This window comes from Anastrepha ludens, chromosome 6 (assembly GCF_028408465.1).
Source record: "Anastrepha ludens isolate Willacy chromosome 6, idAnaLude1.1, whole genome shotgun sequence".
In the NCBI taxonomy this organism is placed as follows: Eukaryota; Metazoa; Arthropoda; class Insecta; order Diptera; family Tephritidae; genus Anastrepha; species Anastrepha ludens.
Window position 1 is genome coordinate 43,078,564 of NC_071502.1, and position 22,312 is coordinate 43,100,875.

The following is a 22,312-nucleotide window of genomic DNA, read 5'->3' on the forward strand; positions in this document are numbered from 1 at the left end:
ATTTGGCACCGTCTTCTTAGTTCCCTCACAAGCCGCATCCAGAATTATGCTCTTTTCTTTCATTCTGTTCATTCTTGCGATGCCACTTCATAAATTTTGGTTTACATTCATGGTTATTCGAGTCCATTGCAGTTCGTACAGTTTACGAAAATCGAACCTTTAGAACCTGGATTTAGTAGTGTCATGGTTGGTAATCTAAGTATGCATTAAAAAATTTAGCAGCCGAATAGCTTTATTAAACGATTTTATTTCTAAAAGTGAATCGCTTGTTACATATTTACATAGAAAATTGTAAGTATTATTGATGAAAATTTTTGCAAAACTTAAGACTGTCTAATTTTAGAGAAAAATATACATATACGTATATACATAATTAATAGCAAAAAACGGCGTTGCGACATTGAGCATAAATACTGCAAGCACAGAATTTTCGTAAGCTATACACTTTACATATACATATTTATACATTTTATAATATTTAGTAAACATTTTACAAAAATTAAAAAAAATCAATATATTGGTTTTTGTTCATTATTCAAATCATTATTTTTATGTAAACTCGCACTGTCGCTTAGGTAAAGAGTATTAAATGAGCATAAATATCTAAAGATTTGCCAGCGAAAAGAGAAACTCTTCGTTTTGTGAAGTGATTTATGATTACGGAAGTAGTATTCGAATTTTTCTCGATTTACGAATGTGTTTTTTTAAGTTTTATTTTAAATATTAAAAAGAATTTCTAAAACTAATACATGCACATACACTCATGTATGTATACCTACTCGTATGTATATGCAATTGGGCGCAGGCCTAAATTTTGTGTTTTATTGTACATTTATTACAGAATTCGATGGATTTTGATTGCTTTGATTTCACATAAATTTTGCATACATTATTGTTGTTGTAAATACATATACATATATTTGCAAAATAATTTGAGATTCTGTGGAGGGCACTCAGCAAACTCAGTAGGCAGAGCGACGCCTGTAATTGCGAATATTATTCGCCAAGCAGCAGGCAAATACGAAACCAACAAACTGAAAGAAAAAGTTGTCAATTTTTTATTCGTTTACTTTTTTTCGTTTTTTTAATTTTTTGTGTTTATTTTTTACTTTTTTTTCATTTTTATTTTTTTATTTTTAATTTTTTTATGACTTTTTTATTTTATTTTCTAAGTTCAAACTCACCTCGATAGCTGCAATAACCAGACCGGCATACTTAATTATATCGCTATTCTTATCCCAGAAATCAACGAATGCCTGCTTGCAGCCTTTACGGTAAACGTTCTCGATGCGACAGCTATTGTCCTTGCAACACGATGGTGGATAGTAGCCTTGGAATGAGTAGTCCACATAGGAATTTTTGCCGCAGCACTCCATCTGAAATTGCAAGAATAATAAATTCAGTAGTGTTCTTAATAGATGTAAAATGGAAAGTGTTTTCCAATAACAGGTGTTATTTTGAATAGCCCGCTATTTCGGTAGATATCACTTTTGAAGCTGTCATTTTTTGTTATTTGACAAGTAGAAGCTACGCCATTAATAAAAATGGAACGATTCACGCTTAAACAACGCATTGAAATGATTAAAATCCACTATAAAAATGGTGAAAATTTGGCAGAGATGGTTCAAAAACTCGAACATTTTTGGGTCATCGTGAAGCACCTTTTCGAGCCGCAATACAGAAATTGGTGAAAAATTAGAGCTGTTGGGACAAGTTAGTTATGTGAGGAATAAAATCCGTGCACGTCGCTCAAGAACAGCCGAAAATATTGCTGTTGTAGCCGAAAGTGTTGAAGAAAACCCAGGTTTGCCCATTCCTCGTCGTTCTTTGGAATGAGGCATTCCACAAACGCCATTAGACCGTATTTTGCATAAAGATTTGGGTCTTAAGGCTTATAAAGTCCAGTTAACACAAGAACTCAAGCCGGCCGATCATCCACAATGCCGTGTCTTTGCTGATTGGGTCGTTGAAATGCACGAAAATGATCCAGAATTACATCGAAAAATCATCTTGAGTGATGAGGCCCATTTCCACCTCGATGGCTACGCCAACAAGCAAAATTGCCGGATCTGGGGCTCAGAAAATCCAAGAGTTATTGTTGAAAAGCATCTCTATCCTCAACGAGTGACTGTTTGGTGCGGTTTATAGTCCGGCGGAGTCATTGGACTTTACTTTTTCGAAAATGAAGCTGGAGCAACTGTTACGATGAATAGATTTCGCTATCGAAATATGATTAACGATTTTTTATGGCCGGAATTGGATGGTGTTGATCTGCACAACGTTTATTTTCAACAAGACGGCGCTACGTGCCGCAGAAGCAACGAAACCATTGATCTTTTATCAAAATAACACCTCTTATTGGAAAACCCTTTATTACACACATACATACATATGTATGAACACTCGCGTTCACAGTAATAGCAGCGCAACATACTGCAAAGTTTTGACTATTTATTTATTTCTTTTTTTTATTCTATAGAAATTTAGTTCACAGCTTCAAAATTCTGCACAAAATTAAAAAAAAATGCAACATATAAAAAAAAAATTTCCAATCGTTTTGTCAGAATTTTTACAAAAATTCTAGGTATGAAGTTGTTTAGCCTTTTAAATTTTGGTATAATATTAAGCCAGTTTAAAGTGGCTTGAAATTCCCGTAGGTATTTGACAATTTGTTTCCTTTTTTTCCTGGCGGTCTTGTGCATTTTCTCAATATAAAAAAAAATTGGTCTTTCGTTATTCCACTTAACTTTTACTTTATCATACCAAACTTCAATGAGCTATACAACGGTATACTCGAAATTTTTCTAAAAGTGCTGATTAAAAATTTTGAAATTTGTATGAAAATTTGTTCAAGTTTTTATTATTTTGTATAAAGTTTTAAACTTTAAATTATTCGATTTTCCTTGCAGTATGCACTATATTTTTATAAAAATATAAAAAAGAAATAGTCAAAACTTTGCAATACACCGCCCTGCTGTTATTGTGCACACAGGTGTACGTATATATGCATGTATAAAATAATACTTACGCTAATTTGTATGGCATCCATGTAGTCCGCCTTGCGCGTTCGACGCGCCCATGCCTTTTCGACAACATCGCCCATCATTACCAAATATTTATCCTTTTGTACCCACATGTAAATGACCAAGGCGAGTTGGCCGATCATCAGCACAAAGAGCAGGACAGAATACTATAAATGATAAGAAATAATTTTTAAACAAAAATACCATTTAATTTAATATATGAATGTTTTTACCGTCATCGACATGCAGTACGATTCGCGTATCGCTCCACAGCAACCGAAGAAGGATATCAACAATATCACCGAACCCAAGACGATCATTGTAATGGGCACTTGTTGTGTTTGTACTGCCTCTGCTATGTCATCGATATTGTGTATATTGCTGAAGAGCAGGATGCCAAAGACGATAAGCAGTATGCCACATATCTACATAGAAATATTTATGATTGAAATTAGATTGTGAGATTTGTTAGAAATTTATATTTCTGTGCTTCACTAAATAAAGATAATATAGAGTCTTACTAATTAATGAACAAAATGTATATTGAAGTTATCTACGAAGCAATATATCATTCGATTGGAGGGCATTAATTTATTTAAAAATAAGTACATGGCTTTGCTCCGCATATTTCATATTAGAATACGATAATTAAAACAAATAAAAATAATTAAAACAAATTTATATATTATATAATATAAGTGCATAAGTACAAATTGAAAAATTTTGAATAAAACCTGACTCAACAAAATAAGAACTCAGATATACAGTAGGTGTCAGAAAAAGGGAACCACGATTATTCATGAAGATATATATTTATAATTTTTTTTACATGAAAGTATGCACAAAACTACGGGTCACAATTACTGAATAAACCGTGTAGTCTTCATCGTGTTCGAGTATAGCCTGGCATCTTCTTCATGCCTTGAACCAGCTTTTCTGCGTAGCTCGTCTACAAACAGGACTAGATTTTCAATGTGTTTTTCTGAGAGCACTGGTTTTGATTATGCCGGACGGTAAGATGTATTCGCCTCCTTCAGTCGACGTTCGATGCTGTTGATACTCCCATGTATTCCCTTTTTAGCAAGAACTGATCAAGCTTTGCGTAGTCATAAAGAAAGGTCCCGTTTAAAAAGTTGGACGATCACTTTATCCTGCTTTTTTGTTGTGACTCGCTTCAAGCAGCGCTCGGAAAAGTCATCAACATTTTTGTACAACTTACACGCCTGATTCTATTGAATGAAAAATGGCAGTCAAAGATCACACCTAGATCTTTGAGTTCAAGAACAGATTGAAGTAAAGTATTATCAATGATATACCTGTACGATGATTGGAAAACATTTTGAGTTTTGGTGAAAGTGACATGAAAACATTTATTAATATTTAGATGCCAGAGTTAATGCACCAGCGAACGAGCGCATTAATTTCCGCTGGCAACATATTAACACCCTAATTTTTTATAATTGCAGAAAATATTTTCAGATCATCAGCATACAGAAGAAATTTGGCAAATGAAAAGCAGGTACTAATACCATTAAAAAATAAAACAAAGAGAAGAGGCCCTAAAATACTGGTACCCCTGAAGGTGCAATGAAAGGTACCGAACATTCACCCTCAATAGTTACCACACATCATCTATCGGATAAATAAGATTTCAACCATTGAAAGAAAATAGAATGAAAACCAAGCGAGGCTAATTTACGTAATAGAACTGTATGAGAAACTCTATCAAATGCTTTAGAAAAGTCCGTGTAAACACAATCGACTTGAAAACCTTCAGCAAAAGCTGAAAAGCAGCTGCAGCATACCAACATACAAGTAAGTTCATCACTCAAAATGATTTTTTTAGTAAAAAAGTTATTCAAAAACCAAATTGTATAGTTTATTTTCCGCTATAGATGCCATAAAATGATGAAATTAAATGTAAAATTTTCGACAAAAATTTTTGTGTTTTGTTTATAAAAGATTATATGCGGTCTTATTGAATCACCCTGTACTTGAAAGAACTGATCTATGTAGGTAGCTATAAACCACTTAGCTTAAGGTCGTTTCTGTATGCTTAATTTGTTGTTGCTTTCCCATACAACGTTGTTGTTGTGTGAGCAGAATCAACGTAAGCAAGCAGAGAAGTAGGGAATCGAAAGTAGATATGTATTAGTATAGTATTCTTGTGACTAAAATGAAATAAAAGCACATAGATACATATACTACATACTATATACATCTCTCATTCCCAGCTAATATCCAATGCGAACAACAATTTCTATTAGCTTATGAATACACAGCTATTAATTCCCACCCATACTAGGAAACGTGTCTGAAATGATATACGACAGAATAGAAATTGAAAACAACATGACTAACTAGCTAAAATTCTATAAACAATTACATTGAAATTAAGGAAAAAAAATTGTGAAAGCATCGCTAAAAATAAAGTAAAAAAGTTTCACACTTAGTTTCTTCTCTCCATAACTGAAAGTATTACAACATATTGGAAGTACAATAAATAGTGGCACAACCTTGCCCAATGCACCATGACTCGTATGTACATATTTAATTTTTTTAAATACATTTTACCACATTTTAGTGCGTTTAATAGGAGTATGAAATTTCATTTTGAAAACTAATTATCAATTGACGCAACTCGACAGATTAGCGACCTTAAACTATAGACATGCGCTAGATAAATATATAAACTATGTATTTAGGTGTGTATGTATGTATGTATGTACGTATTCTCCAAACACAATCGCCTCTTCCTTGAAATAATACAGATAGCAATTAAGCTAAGCTTTAGAACAATATGTGTATGTATCCGTGGTCGCGAGCAATGAGGCCTAAGTCGATTAAAAAAACAAATTCTGAAACATATTTTTAAAAACGCTGGGGAGGAGGTGCGTTTTTCTGAAACTTGCTTTTGAAGTCTATATACGCGATATCTCAAAATCTGCTTGCACATTACTTCTTCGAATAATTCATCAGGTATTAAATGAAGGAAATTGAAATTGAGGTTTGAACTTTGATCGCAAGGCTCTTGTGCCCTCTACTCAACACAATATCGCATCCGAACCCGGACCACTCAATAAATCCAAACTGGAGCTGAACTGGGTTGAGCGTATATGCTATCCTTCTTCAACCTTCTTCGCGCTATAGCGTCACGAGAAGAACGTGTGCTGGAGTCTCCGGGGACCGATCGCCGAAACGACAGGAATCAGTGGGGACCGTATCTTAATCTTATCCAGATAATTGCGCAATCTGCAATCACCTATGAGAATGCCGGCGATCATTTTCAGTTTATCCTCAGGAAGAGTTAGGAGTTGTCTTGTACTTCCTATGAGTTGCTTGAACTTACTTTAGGGTTCGGGTCTTACTAATAATGAGGCCACATTTACTTTTTTTTTTAATAATTACTAATCTTCCAATATTAGTAAAAATCACAGGTGACTGGTTGCTGCTCACTTGAACAATAACAGTTACGGAAGTAGATATCTAATCCGACAGCCAAGCGGTAATCAGCACCCTGAGCTTGATGATGGCGCACTCGAAACTGGTTGGGGAATGTTTGACTTCACTTTCGACTGCATGCGAATTCTTTGATATAAGGCTCATCTGGATACCTGGTCACAGCGACATTACAGGAATCTGAGGACGGATGAGCTGGCTAGCCAGGGGGCCTTAGAGGTAATTTCTCTGCAAAATAAAAGGATTGGGATCCCCTTGACTACCTTCAGTCTACTTCTGGAAGGGTGGGCTTTACGTTAACTCGGCGACCGTTGAGAAATACACAAGCTTGTAAAGTCGCGAAATCATTCTGGCCTCATATGGATCGAGGACGCTCAAGGAATCTTCTGAGGTTAGCAAAGTCTCAGCTCACGAATTTCATGGGTGCTTTTAAGGGCACTGTCTCCGTGGTATGCATGCTGAGAGACTCGACATTACTTCACGTCCTTTTTGCTTCAGATGTATAGAGGATAGAGTAGAATCATCTTAGCACCTTTACCTTAACTGTTCTGCTTTCGGGAGCGGAGATTTAAGCATCTCATTTCTTTGCTACGCTTGCTGATACAGCAGGCCTTGATGTTAGCCATTTACTTCATCAGCAGCATGAAAGGATTAACAGAGCCGTTGTCCACTAGCCCTCCCCTTTTCTTCCGTCCTATTAATTTCCTCTGTAATGTTATCGCAAAGGACGAATTTGATTTCTTTGTCCAAGTGTAATGATATTACAAAGGCCGAATTTGATTTCTTCGTCCAAGTGTGCCCTCTCTCGGGGCAACTATTTAACCGAACCTAACCTTACTTGGTGAAAATCGGGTTCCTGCCTTCCAAGTACTGCGAAAAATTTAAAAAACAAAAAAAAAATTTTCCCAATGATACCTTGAAAAACATTACCTTTAACAAATTAATTGTAATATGTTTTTTTAGATGATTCTGTTGCGAGTTGTACGACGCAAAACCACTTTTTCCGACTCATTGTACAATATATCTGTCAATTTTAATATAAAAAATTAAAAGGAAATATTGTGCCAATATTGCATTATCATATGGAAATTTATGAAAACTGGAAAAGGTAACACATTCTGCATCGTCAAAAAAAATTCTTGAAAACATGCCTTTTTCCACCGAATTAAGTGAGTTGCTGCAGGTCCTACCTAAGTAGCCATTTAAATAAAGTTATAATCCACAAATAATCGGAAGATTTACCCTATATAATGGTGTGAAACTTTAAAAAATAAAAATTTATAGAATTCTTAAAAATAAGCCAGCCGATGCAACACCGTTCGTTTTTTGATTTCTTATTGGATTGGTTGAGAGTATTGCTAGTTAGTATATTTTTTAAGGGGACACATACCTGTAAAATTTCGCAATTTTTTTTTTCATGAAATGTTAATACAATCCTTTAAGAATATGTCAAAAAAATTTTAGAACGTAAATTTAAGTATTTCTTATATTATAGATCGTCAACCGTGGCGACTCTATTCTTTGCGTTCGAGCGCTGGGAGAGGTACAGTTACGATGCCGACTTAAGACGCGCTTTTCTCAAAACTATATTTTTCGAATTGGAGTAAACGATAACTCGAAAAGTTATTGGCCGATCTCCCTAAAATTTAGCACACATCTTTTTTATGATATTACTTTCTATGTGTTTCAAGTTTTCGAAAATTTTTCGAAAAAATAATTTTTTAGAAGCAAAAATAGTAGGAAAATTCACCCCAAAATTCATTGTTTTTAAGCATTTTTTTCCGCGAATTTTTTTCAATTTTTTTTAAATTCATATAGAAATTATGACATTAAAAACAAACAAAAAATTTGGTTTTTTGTATTCAGGTCACTGACGCCGATGCTATAATGCCCGCCGATTGAGAAGCCCCGCTGCGACCTTCCTGGAAGAATTGAGTGTACATTCGCCGTTTTAAATGATTAAAATAAAAAAAAAAATTATATTATTTTAATGCATAAATAAACTATATGCCAATTTTGAATAAAATATATTGACTTCTTCATTTTAAATAATTTTAATGAAAATCAGGGAAAATATGGCCGTTTACGGGTATCTGTCCCCTCAACTAATGTAGCAGGTGCTTCAGTTTTGTCTGTAAGGTGTTGTGCCTTCAAATGTTTTATAACTGTATATATTTTATGAAACGTTGAATTAAAAAATACATAAAAATGTTTTTGGTTGTCAACAACAATATGTGGTAAATAATACACAAAATAATTCAATAAAACCTGATTCATAAATAAATTACTATATGAAAAAAATTGAAATGAAAAAAATAAAGTGGTTCTAAATTTTTAGTCTTCACTGTACATATTTTCGCATTATTCGAATACATAACCATTTACACACCATATTAAATTATTTGCTTGACTTTCTTATTGACCCAAGTGTGGCTGTTAATAAGTGCAATTAAATGTGAAGTAGATGGAACGAAAATGTGGCAATCCGCACCAGTCGTGTAAATTAATTGACGAAAATTTTTTAAAAACTGCATGAGGCTAATACTGATGTGAATATGGAATTGAGAAATCGCATAATTTGTGGCTAATTTAATTGAAAGTTCAAGTTCTGAATACATCCGCAAACATCTTGAATGAGAATGAATTATGAATGCATCTATTAGTTATGTACTACAATATTTAGGAAAAATGTGCAGACAGGACGGATAAGACAGTTACTCCTATGTATGCCTAACTACGTACTACTGCGATAAGGAGTATGGAATTTAAATACACTCCTTATATTATATGTAAAAAATCGGACTATGAGTGGATTTAGTCTTTTTGTCTCACCTTTAGGAGAACAACTCGAAAATGCAACTCATATCTATATAAAGGGTTTTCCAATAAGAGGTGTTATTTTGATGTTCAAAGAAAAATGCTATTTTTTAATATAAAAGATCGGATGTTTATTTCATTATAAAGAGGAAGGTATGCCGTTAATAGTGGAAAATAACATCAGGCAAATAACCACCACGACCACGCTTACAGGACAATATCCTTTTCACGAAATTTTCCATGACCGAATTGCAAAGTGGCTGCCTTATGCCCTCGATAGCCTCACGAATTCCATCTTTGAGGTCTTGAATCGACCCTGATCTATTGGCGTAGACCATCTTTTTCACGTGGCCCCAAATAAAAAAGTCCCAAGGTGTTAAATCACAAGATCTCGGTGGCCAATTGTGATCACATCTTCGAGAGATAACACCGTCCGGAAACTTTTCCCGTAAATGATGAATGGTTTCGTTTCTTGTGTGGCACGTAGCGCCATCTTGTTGAAAATAAACGTTGTCCAGATCAATACCATCCAATTCCGGCCATAAAAAATCGTTAATCATCGCTCGATAGCGATAGATAACACCTGTTATTGGACAACCCTTTATTATAATGTATGTATGTATTATATTAGGGTACATCACTCTTCGCAAGAAAAAATGTATCGAGAGTTTTTTCTAACGAAATTACAAAATTACAATACTATAATTTAAGATTTCCGCCACAATTTAGCATTGCCGATTTGAAAGTACCTCCAAAATTGTCTTCGATTCCGTTAATAAAATTTCTAAACATTTTTAAGCAGACCTTTTGAGCTCAAGCTTTCTATTATCTGCGGTGATTTTTTGGAACATTTTTTTTTTAAATTAAGTTTATTTATAAAAAACTCCGATATTTGGAGGTACTTTCAAATCGATCCAGCTCATATAAGCTTCAAATTTGTCCGAAATATTGTGGCGGAAGGCTTAAAATATAACAGGGGTGGCCATGCTGCTTGATAGCCGCAATCAAATACGTATTAAAAAGGTTTTCATAGTAGTTTTCAGTATTACAATTTTTTTTTTAGGAAATTATATTTATTGCGAAAATTTAAATAAAAGTACACATATTGTTTTGAACTTAAATATAAAAAATTAAACTCATTTATTTTACTTCTCTTGATAATTCTCCAAATTTTGGTGAATAATTAGGGACAGCGCTTCTCAGTAATTAAAATACCCCAAATTTTTGATCACCAGACCACCGGGACTCTTTACGATATGAAAAATTCATTGACCACGGCAGCCGGTTCTACGTTACGGGAACGAGTCGGACTTACATCCGACCATGGTCCATGGACTGTCACTTCACCAGCACTCCTCAAAAAGGTAAAGAGTCGTTAAATTTCAAGGGCCGATGTTGAATGTGAACCACACCTAAACCTCAAGTTTTTTTTCTGCATTTCATTTTACATTTTTCAATTTCAGACTAACTCAATTTGAACCATGGAAAGATACACAATCGAGCAACGCGTTAAAGTTATTCAGGCTTATTATGAAAACGTTCAAATGTGCGTACAATCGGAAAAATTGTGCAAAAGTTTGAGCAAACCGGCTCATACAGCTCGTACTGCAGAAAATATTGCTGCTGTTCGCGATAGTGTGGTTGAAGAGCCGTCCACCTCAACTCGTCGTCGTGCCCAACAATTGCACCTCTCACGCTCGTCGTTGATGAACATTATGCATAAAGATTTGCATTTACACGCTTACAAGGTGCAATTGACTCAAGAACTAAAGCCTCTTGACCATTTCAAGCGTCGTCAATGGTCAGAATGGTGGCAGGAAATGGCAACAGTGAATGACCAATTTTCGAAGGAAATCATCTTCAGTGATGAGGGGCATTTTCACCTCAGTGGATTGGTCAATAAGCAGAATTGCCGCATTTGGGCGAATGATAATCCAAGAGTGATTGCCGAAAAACCAATGCACCCACAAAGAGTGACTGGTTGGTGCGGTTTATGGGCCGGCGGCATCATTGGGCCGTATTTTTTCCTAAATGAGGCCGATCATGTGATTTGACACCGTTGGACTTCTTTCTTTGGGGTTATTTGAAAGAAAAGATGTACGTCGATAAGCCAGCAACAATTCAAGAACTAAAAAATTAGATAATTCGGCACATCAACGGCATAGAACCTCAATTATGCCTCAGCGTCATCGAAAATTTGGACCATCAGATAGAGGTGTGCCGCCGAGGCCGTGGTGGCCATTTGGCCGATATTTTGTTCTATACGTAATTGAGCCATACCAATATTATCATAATAAAGAGAAATGACAATAATTTCCCAAAAAAATTTTATTTTATTCAAAATCAACACCGGCCCTTGAAACTTAACCACCCTTTATAATGCATAAAACATGCTGCTACAACACCAACTAAGTTATTAATAAAACAAAATAAATATAAAAATGATTTTATTATTTTAATTAAAACAAAATCTTCAAAATATGTACAATAAACCATTACTGACCCTTTAAACAGAGAAGAACTCAATTTTATTTTTTTTTTTTTTTTTTATTTAATTTTGTTTTTTTGAAGCCATAATCGCCGTTATGCGACAGAATCCACTGCCATTCAGACTTTCGCTTATGTATGGCATTAAATGCAGAGGAGGCTTGCTGCGTCTGCCATAATCTTTGCTAGCATTCGAGTGTGTATAAAATCCTCTTCAGACTGAAGTTATGTATTCAGCCCGAAATAGATTGCTTGCCTTGACTTTATCATTGGACTTGGATGTTCAAAGACGAAAGAACGCTTGAATTGAAGCAAAAAAAAAAGGTTCAATGTACGTACAAGTTACTCTCTAACAGCCAAAACATAGTTTGAGGAATACCGAGTTTATGAATATATTCCTTTTTTAGTTGTTTCGCCGAGCTTCTACAACAATTTTTTGTATGTGTATTGTGGTCTTGCCTCCGAATGAGTGAACAACCAAGTAACAGTCACACACCAGCCCACTTGGCTACGACAGTGGAGTAATAAAGCTTCTAAACGTTGGAAAAAAAATGTTATGTTCAAGAACTTGCCATGCTTCTAAGCAAGTACACACATACATACATATGTAGACACCAAGCTTTAATCGAGTCAAGAAATTCCAATCGGCTGATCAAAACTTGTCAGAATATTTGTATTTTTAGTAGCTGACTAAACCACTTAGTAATGTTTGCATAAATTTTAATTTTATATAGGTACATGTATAATAAATAAATGTATGTACGTAATATGTATACTCATGTATATACATACATAAGTATGTTGAAGTGTGCAATAATAGAAATACGATTTTTATATGTCTACGATGTTTTCACTGCTGCTGAAAGTAAACTTGTTTCTATGTTGTCAGCAAATTGTTTCTTAACGAGATTTTTCGCCGCTAACACGAACCCCAAAACGTTAATTTATGAGTACCAATTCTGTTTTCCCCCTCTAAATCTTTTTTTGAAGCTTAAACAATATTTTTCTCTACTGTTTTTGAAAACCAGTTTTTTACTATTAGTTTGACTCTGAATTTGGCATAGTAGCCGCGTGCAAACATATTTATATATATGTACATATGCATGTATATACATATACTTATACATCTATAACTGAGTACGCACTCATGTACGTATAGACATTTTCATTCCAAGCCTAAAATATTTTGATTCGAGCTTTGAAACTATTTGACTTCATTTCTCACCTAATTTTTTATATTATAATTCTCTCATTTTCCCGCAGCCAAATCCGCGCTAACACACTAATAAATAAGAATTTCTTGCTGTGCTTCAAACCGGTTAATGCTACAAAATCTTGTTTTTAAATATTTTACAAAAAAATTATTTTCTTGTGGCAGCATTAAAAAAAAAAGTTGTTTCTTTTGAAAAAGCGGAGCTATTGTTTATGTACATAAAGGCATGTATACATATTCATACATACAAATATACACTAACAGAAAAATAAACAACAATAAACTCGATTCAGCATATAACTCACGGTTACATTTGTTGTATATTTAACAGCAAAGAACAAAGAAATGCTCTTAAAGTCTTAAATGCAATTTATAAATGCACCAAGGTCACAGCTTCTATACATAATGTATTAGTTTTATTAGAAAAATGCCTAACTTAACCCAAAAAAATTAATTAATAATAAAAACCAAAAATATTAAAAAATTAATCAATAACAAAAAAATATACGTATATATGTATATAAAAATTCTATATTTAGGAGTAAATTTAATTTTTTTTCTTTTAAATTGGCACTAGGTACGTATTAATGTACAATACATATATCTCTTTATATAATATACATACGTTTAACATTCAAATTCGAATACATAGTTCTTACATATGTACATATGTATATACATTTGAGCATATTATATTAATTTATTTGAATGTATTAGCACAGCTAACCATTCCCAACAAAAAATATGAATTTCAATTTCGCAACCTTCCAAATAAGTAGGAATGGTAGCCAAATTCAGAAAGTTTTTATTTGCTGGGTGTGAGCACCAAAAATTTATTATACAAAGTATAAAAAATAATACCAATTTTATTAAATTGGCACGAAATGATCTCATAGCTTTGCGTATACATTTTTAAGAGTAGCAGTCTTTATCCGGACTTTAACCGGTAAAAACGATTTCATATATACTCTATTATTTTCTTACACGTCGATTTATAAATAAAAAAATATATATGTACATAATACAACCTGTACCTATCTACAAAAGCTATATTTATAAAAATCAAATGTTAATAAATATTATATTATGTATCGTATATTTTAAAAATAAATATTTCTAGTTCAGATTTGTTCAATAAATATCTTCCAAGGTATTATTTTAAATAAATTTATCAATTTTACTCACCGAACATAACAAATTAAACAAGAATAAAAGGTATTTAACCAAAGAGATGCCACAACTCATTTTGCTGACTTTTGATAATTAGTAGAACTGTAGAAGCACAAAAAAAAAACGAAAAACCATAACAAAAGAAAAACCAAAATTTCTGAATAAAATATTTAACCGGTTTTGAACCGTATTTATTGATATAAAAGTGGCGCCAGGTTGTGAAAGAAGCAATTTAAGTACAAAATCGTATATAAAAGCAAATGTTGTAACCAAAAAATGCACAAAGAATTCATAAAAGCTAATAAAACGAAGACTTAAAATGTCTGCACGTAGCCAAACGCAAAGATTTCCATGCTGGAGCACAGAAAGTGTTAAATAACGATATCTGTATTGTCATTTTTCATCACAATCGCCACCTTATCTCTAGCAGCGTTTTGCGCTTACACTCAACGTAATCGCCTCTACTCCTTTACGGCGAAAAATTGGCAACCTAATAACTATATGCACTTTCTTATGACGAACTTTACACTTTCAGCGCACAAGTTCGGGCAGTAATGATTTTTTCGATAATATCTTCGCTTTCGCGTCGCGCAGCATACTCCAAAGTGATGGATGCCTGGCTAACCAACGTAACCGGGATTGCTTAGACAATGCACTCGCCTCCACCTTCTTTAGATGATCATAGTACTTTGTATTACGCTTCACAGCCGCAGCCTCATCAGGAGCAAAGCGTGCAAAGCATAACTTCAACAAAGTCTCCGATATGTCAATGAGACGTCCGCCCTTGGGTGGATGCATCAAACATAGCTGACTGACAACAAAATCGTCTCGTTTACTTTTCGCCAGCGGAATAAAAGTGGCACGACGTCCAATTAAGCATGACTGCAACCAGGATATGCCATTACCATTCACTTGAATTCCGGGCAACTTAACTGGCAATACTCTATTTTTGCTGGTGAAAATGGATATCAGCGGTCGATGATTGATGAGCAGCAACGTATCTTGATCTTTCACTTGTATATCGCGTATAAGACCAGTATGCATCACGCGCTCATTTATCAACTTCTCTGGGATGTGGGAAGGTTTTTTGAAAGGACGCACCAAGTAAGCCGGCTTACGCTTCACATATGCAATTAGCAGCATTAGACCAGAAGTGCCATAAATAGCGGCTTGCGTACCGATTGTGTCACGCTCCATGTAGTTACATAAGCGCTCGTATTTCTCCACAATATAGGATTTAACGCTATTAGTTTCCATTTTGTGGTTTTGTAGGACTTGCAGCTTTATATTTTTTGCGAATCTGTAGCACAAAATAAAAAATTATGATTTCCAGCTGGGAGTTGCTGATACGATGGAGATGTGTTTAACGCGCTTTCTCTTTTTTGTTGACACCTTTCGAGTTGTGTTTCGTGGCTATGTTTATTTAGTTTAAATGTCAAGTGGCGGTGTTGTTGCTTGCAATTTCGTTTTTGCTATCTCTTTCGTCACGTACCTACTGCGATACGATGATATGACGGTATTTTCGCACGTACTGCATATATGTATCAATATGTGTTGATAAATGCCTAAAAATCCAAAAGCATTATTTAACCTTTACACAATTTGATTATTGACTTAAATTTGAAATTATAAGCTTCATTAATAAGCTCAATTAACCATTAAATTTAACAATATGCAGCTTTTGTTTTTCAAATTATCGATGACATAATGTTTAAACACATATAAAATTTACTTCTCTTACGAACGCCTTAAAGCCTCCTCAGCACAATAATATTTTTATGTTGTTGCGTATTTCGAAAGTTCTGTGTATTACACTTATTCCAAATGAAGCGTATTTTTTCGTAAATTTTTCAAAAGAGACTAAACCGCAGTGTGCACGAAATACATAAATGACTGAACATCGCACAATGCAGAGAGACTGTAGAAGCGTCACACCTTGTCGGCGTGTTTGGCGTGGCGTATCAACACACTTTTGAAGGTGGAGTAGAAGGTGCCATAAAAGCAAGACGCAGCAGCACTCGATCACAATGAGAAAAAAACTACAGTAACCCCAAGTGAGCGCTCATTCTCTCACTTCATCTATTTATCTCAAAATTTTCTTAACACTGCACATATCAGTTTTATGTCTATACTATCCTATATGCAAAATAATGTAACTTTTTTATTTTGTTAAGTGATATTTGTTTTGATTTTTACATTCGTGAGCCAACTGCAATCAAAACAACTCTCCTTTGATTTTTTTATATAATTTTTGTTTATTGCTTTCCCTCACAACCACATGCAAGCACTTTAAAAAAATGGCGCAATTGTTTGACAACGTAAAAATTTAAAAAGAAATAGAAGGAAACAAAAAACAAAACAGAATCACTACAACAGACTTTGGCGACGTTACGTACTCGTAAATATATTTGAAAACGAATTTGAATACTTTGATAGAAACAAAATTTTAGAATTTTCCGTTAGGTACAGTAAATTTATATTCGATTTTTTATCCGCGTCAGTTGTTGAACAGCTCCGTTGTTATTTCAGACTGAGATCACCGCGAGCTAGTAGTTTTCGGCGATGCTCCAATGTGCGAACAGTCGCAGGGCAGTCAGTTAGTGAGTCAACCAAACAGCAACACAACATCAGCAAGTCAGTCAGTCAGCTAACAGAGGTAACCGTACAATAGCCAGGCGAACAGGCAAGCAGCATACAGCGAGTTGAGCACCCGCATCAGCTCAGTTGAGTTGTGCCAAAACAACCGCCTGTTGCTTTGGTTATTGTTGGATGCTTTTGGTACGAGCGTTAACACATATAGTTATTATAATATATTCAGCTTTCGTGTTGCTGTTGTTATTGGTTTGCTGATGCCGCCACCACGCGTACAACTTGGTTATACAAATACATACGTACATATGTATGCATATGTATGTATTATACTCGTATGTATAGAACTTGTACACTTACTACTTACTCGTCTGCTCAACTATGAACGCGTCGAAAAAAATTATTTGTTTTGGTTGATGTAATTAGTAAATATGTACATGTGTATGTATGGATATGTATGTGTGTACATTAATTTGTGCATATGTGTGCCTATGTAACCATCAATGGCAATTGTCATTTGACTTATATATTTATATGTATATATACGTACATACATACATACATATGGTATATAGTAAGTGTAACGCTCCTATATGTATGTATGTATTTCTCCAATGCTCAGACAATTCATTAATTCACACAGTTCTAAACTAAATAATACATATTAACTAATAAAACTAATAATACATACTTGTCAACATATGTACACATAGGCTTGCACAAGCTTGATTAACAAATATTGACCTACAAGCTTCCGCTCGGTATGCTTCTAATAAAAATTTAAGCTTCAGTTCAATTCGGAGCTAAGTTGACAAATGGTGTATATTTTCCAATCTCCAACATTGATTCTCAATTTTATCTGTAATGTATGATTATACTCGTATATACATATGTACATACAATCAATAATAGTATGATTTTCATTTTCAAAACGAAATTGCACTCCAGTTCCAGAACCGGAGCGATTTACTGTGAAATTAAGGTTGGCTATATTGTGGCTGATGACCAGAGCGTGTTTCAGTAGTGGTAGTAACGTTTCTGCACCCTATTGATTTATAACAGCTGCAGAAATCATAGAGAAGGTGAAGAAAAACCGTGAATGTCAGTTCAGCACCATTTCCCAAAAATGTTTTGCGCTGTATTATGCCGCAACAATAATAACAAGACAAGATGAATATGCCAATTTGCAATCGTTGGCAACAGAATTGGAGTATCAATAAACTGTTTGGCTTTTAATAGTGTGATTTTAAGTACCATCCACGACTATAAGAGAAGTAAATAGGACAAGCGTTAGAAAGGCGAGAGAAAAAAGAATTGACACACATTATCTTTTTTTATCCGTGAACATAAAAAAAGTTGTCCATATGTTGCGATCTTTGGTATCGCCGCAATATTAATACGACAGCGTAACAAGACGTTGAGTGATGCAACCAGCATCGTTAAAATGGGGAAGCTTCTCTCTCCGCCGTTCGATACCAAATGAATTACTGAAAGCCGGGGGTGGCTCTCGCCCGTGTGACTTTTTTAACCTTAATCCCTTGTAGATGGATCGTTCGTGTCTGGCCAATTTGTTGAGAAATCATGAATTTTTTATGAACCTAAATAAATATAATAAATATAAAATATTATTAAAATAAAAAATTTTTAAAAAATCTCTTCGGATATATTTAGTTAAAGCTTAGAAGAGACCTTACGATTTTTTTCTAATTTTCTGTTAGCCTTATATTGTACAAATAAGCGCCGGATGCGAACGACCCATCGATATGGGATTAAGATGCCAAATGGAACGGCATGGGATTAAGGTTAATCAAGTGTTGGAGAAGATTTTTCGAGCTACATAAATAATTGTTGGCGTATGCCAAAAAGAGTGCTACCATGTGATGTTAACTCAACAATCGCGCAATTACTTCTGAATATACATAGAAGCGAACCGATTGCGTCTGAAGACCAAAAAAGCCAAGACTAGATATCTCACTCTCCCGTATCAGCACGCAAGTCACTCTTGACTATTATTGAAGTAGTACTCGTAGAGAACCTCGTTTACTTTGAAACCAACACACCGTTTATAATGAGGCCTTGAAATTCAATTCAGAATATCTTTTGCCAATAAGTACTACGTTGGACTGAGTAGATAATTAAGGTAGTAGTCTGGTCAAATACTCATTTACATATTTTTTTGTAGTAGTGTGGCACCAAAGTAAGCGTCTTAAAAAAGCTTGTCAACAGGATTTTGGCTCTTCAGGACATCTAAAACGAAAAAGTTAAACTGATTATTATTCTGTTGGCTTGTCATTCTGACAGGTGCAATGGGAAATTTTTTTTTGAAAAATCACAAAATGGCGGACTTTTGAAAAAAATTTATGTTTTTCAGACTGTAGTATGGAAAGTTAGGGCTAAAAAGAAACGAAAGTATATTAGGTAGTACTATAAAATCAAAACGTTCGCATTTTATTTTCTTAAAAAAAAATTCCAAAAAAATATCTATAAAAAATGAGTATTTCACCAGACTACTACCTTTAGCAATAATTTTTAACACAAAAGTTGATTCTCAACTTGAGAAAACTTTGAAACTTCGAGTGCTACCAAGTTGAGCATTATAAATTTTCTCAATAGCTGGATATACCTATGTTTTTGGTGTTCGCTGGGTTGGTCTTATTTTCTTCTTCTTACTTGACGCGATTGGTCTTACTTAATTTGATGGTATTTCTTTTCAACCTCCATTTTATATAATACATAACTAATCCAACAAATGACACTGTATTCGAATATGCGTGGCTTATCGGCTGTAAGTGTGAAGATGCAGGTTCAAATGTACAACTTAAAAAATTTAATTAGCAAAAAATTCCTAACAAATAAAGCCTTGGTGTTATTTTTGATTCGTCTTTTACGTTCGTTATCCATATTAACTCCATTATTCCCACGGCCAACTTAGCTTTTTGGCAACGCTATGCTAGTTATTTTAGCTACCCATATACTAAAAAAATCTTATATAATGCCTTAATCCGTTCGAAGTTGAAGTATGCCTCCGTCATCTGGAATCCGATGTATTCCTCACATTCTTTTAGAATTGAAAGAGTTCAACGCAAATATGTACGTTTTTCTCTTCCAAATTTACATCTTAATAGTTCCTTGCCATCCTACAGTACTGAATGCATGCTTATCAATGTTTTATCACTTAAGATCCGACGACTTATTCAAAGCTTAATGTCTATGTACGATATAATAGTATCTGGCACCACTGAATGTTCACATCTTCTCGGCCAAATAGGTTTCAATGTGTCTCAATAGAGTGGCTCTGCAAGTATGCCACTAGGCCATGAACCCTTTGTAGGCGTCAATTCCAAATGGATTGACGACTTCATGAGGTCTACCCATAGAGGACGTTGGTCTGAATTGAACTCGTGCAGAGTAGCCAAGTGCTTTGCGAAAGAACCAAACGGGAAAATAGCGACCTTTCTCCTAAACTTCAACAAAAAGAACCTGAGTGCACTGGTGGGTGTAATTACAGGGCACAGCGCCTGTGGTCAGCATATGGCTGCCATGGGAGTCATAAATAGCCCGCTATGCTTATCCTGTCTTGAGGATGACGACACTACAGAGCATTTTCTCTGTAGCTGTCCGACGTTTTACAGAATCAGATTTAGGATATTGGGTTGCGATATACTGAATATGGATAAAGTTCATACTCTTCCTTTTCCGGATCTCTTAAGATTCATCAATGAATCCAAGAGATTTGTGGAAGAGTGGAGTCAAGCTAATTTATCCGTCTTACCACCCACTTTTTATCTTTTTTATCTCTATTCTTTCTACTGAAATCTATCCGGGTGTAGTACAATGGTCTCCTGACTGAGTGCTTGGACTTGTCCAACACCCCACAAATCTAATCTAATCTAGAGTACTTTGCTCTTATAATCCATTTTACGTTGAAGTTCGCAGATCGCAAAAGAGTAACCATCATCCTTTTTTTGTTTGCAAATTCATAGACAAGTATTTCAGTAGATTAAAAGATCACATTTTCCACAGCTCTTGGAGAAAATTTACTCAAGAGACCCATGGATGATTATTGTACAATTTCTTTATAATTTCATATAAATTTCATTAAATTTTAGTAAATTTGGTATGATATTAATATATTTTACAGTAATCAAAGGTAAAACTTCAATGCAGACTATATATTTGTAAATTTATTTATTTTCCTACATATGTATTATACAGTAATATCAAGTCTTGTAGTATTACATCTGCCCAAAAAATTTCCTTTTTTTATTTTTTTTTATTTTTTTTATTTTTGGTAAACCTGAAACTAATATTATTTAAATCTCTTCTAATTCATCTCTTTGAATTCATCGCCCTTAGGAATGCCACATCTAATCATCTACAAAATACTAACTGTTGATTTTTCTGAAATTAATAATCGCCGCTCTGCCCACCGCAAATAATGGCAAATCTCCAAGAGTATTTCTTCTATGAACAAACGCTTCTCATAAAAACCATCTGGCATGCTGAGACTACAAAAATCTCGTAAGGCCTAGACTAAATATAAAAATACGCTTTGTTTAAAACCACACAAACATAATTAATTACGCTTCCAAAGAAAAGCAAAAACCGAAAAATATACACACATACATATTTACATCTGCATATAAATAGGCACACACATGTACGATTACCTTGAGCATAATGATACTGTAAAGTTCGAAAAGCTTTGCTACCAATGTATTATTTGTTGATCTCTTCGATTTGAAGCAATCTGGGTGAAGGGCACTTTTATTTTTTGTTTTGTTTTACTGCACTTACTCTTACTTTGTTGTTGGTCGGGTTGTGTGTGGTAGAATTTTTTTTTTTTAATTTTTAAATGCAGTTGGAGTATTTGAGTATTTGAAAAATGCAGCTGTAGCAAATACATTTGCACATATGTATGTATGTATTATGAAATAAAGGGTGATTTTTTAGCTATTATCTTTTTAAACAGTTGGTTTATACAGCTGACGCACTTTTTTATCGAAAAATTGTGTTCAGCGACGAAGCTCATTTTTGGATCAATGGGTACGTAAATAAGCAGAATTGTTGATTTTGGAGTGAAGATCAGCCAGAAGAATTGCAAGAGCTATCAATGTGTCCAGAAAAGGTCACAGCTTGGTGCGGTTTATGGGCTGGAGGTATCATTGGGCCGTACTTCTTCAAAGATGCTGCGAATCGTAACGTAACTGTGAGTAGCGAGCGCTACCGTAAAATGATATCCAACTTTTTTTTGCCCAAAATGCAAGAGCTTGACTTGCATGGCATGCGGTTTCAGCAAGACGGTGCCACATGCCATACAGCACGCGTAACAATGGACTTGTTGAGAGGTGAGTTCGGTGAACATTTTATTTCACGTTCGGGGCCTGTCAATTGGCCACCCAGATCGTGCGATATAACGTCTTTAGATTATTTTTTGTGTGGCTATGTTAAAGCTCATGTCTATTCAGACAAGCCTGCTTCAATTAACGCATTGGAAGACAACATTAAAGCATTTATATGTGAGATACCGGCCGAAACATTTGAAAGAGTATGC

At 34.5% G+C, this 22,312-nt stretch overlaps 2 protein-coding genes across 2 annotated transcripts; both read right to left on the reverse strand.

The window, feature by feature from the left end:
- Positions 1-227: 227 nt before the first annotated feature.
- Positions 228-16,844, reverse strand: LOC128868814 (23 kDa integral membrane protein-like). Its single transcript, XM_054111345.1, has 6 exons — positions 16,566-16,844; positions 14,185-14,271; positions 3,257-3,448; positions 3,029-3,190; positions 1,185-1,376; positions 228-1,034 (listed from the first exon to the last, which is right to left on the reverse strand). Exons 2-6 carry the CDS (start codon positions 14,242-14,244, stop codon positions 963-965), a joined length of 678 nt encoding a protein of 225 aa, XP_053967320.1. The 5' UTR covers positions 14,245-14,271; positions 16,566-16,844; the 3' UTR covers positions 228-962.
- LOC128868813 (uncharacterized) lies at positions 14,324-16,411 on the reverse strand. The gene is made up of 2 exons (XM_054111344.1): positions 15,902-16,411; positions 14,324-15,734 (listed from the first exon to the last, which is right to left on the reverse strand). Exon 2 carries the CDS (start codon positions 15,424-15,426, stop codon positions 14,701-14,703), a length of 726 nt encoding a protein of 241 aa, XP_053967319.1. The 5' UTR covers positions 15,427-15,734; positions 15,902-16,411; the 3' UTR covers positions 14,324-14,700.
- Positions 16,845-22,312: the final 5,468 nt, after the last annotated feature.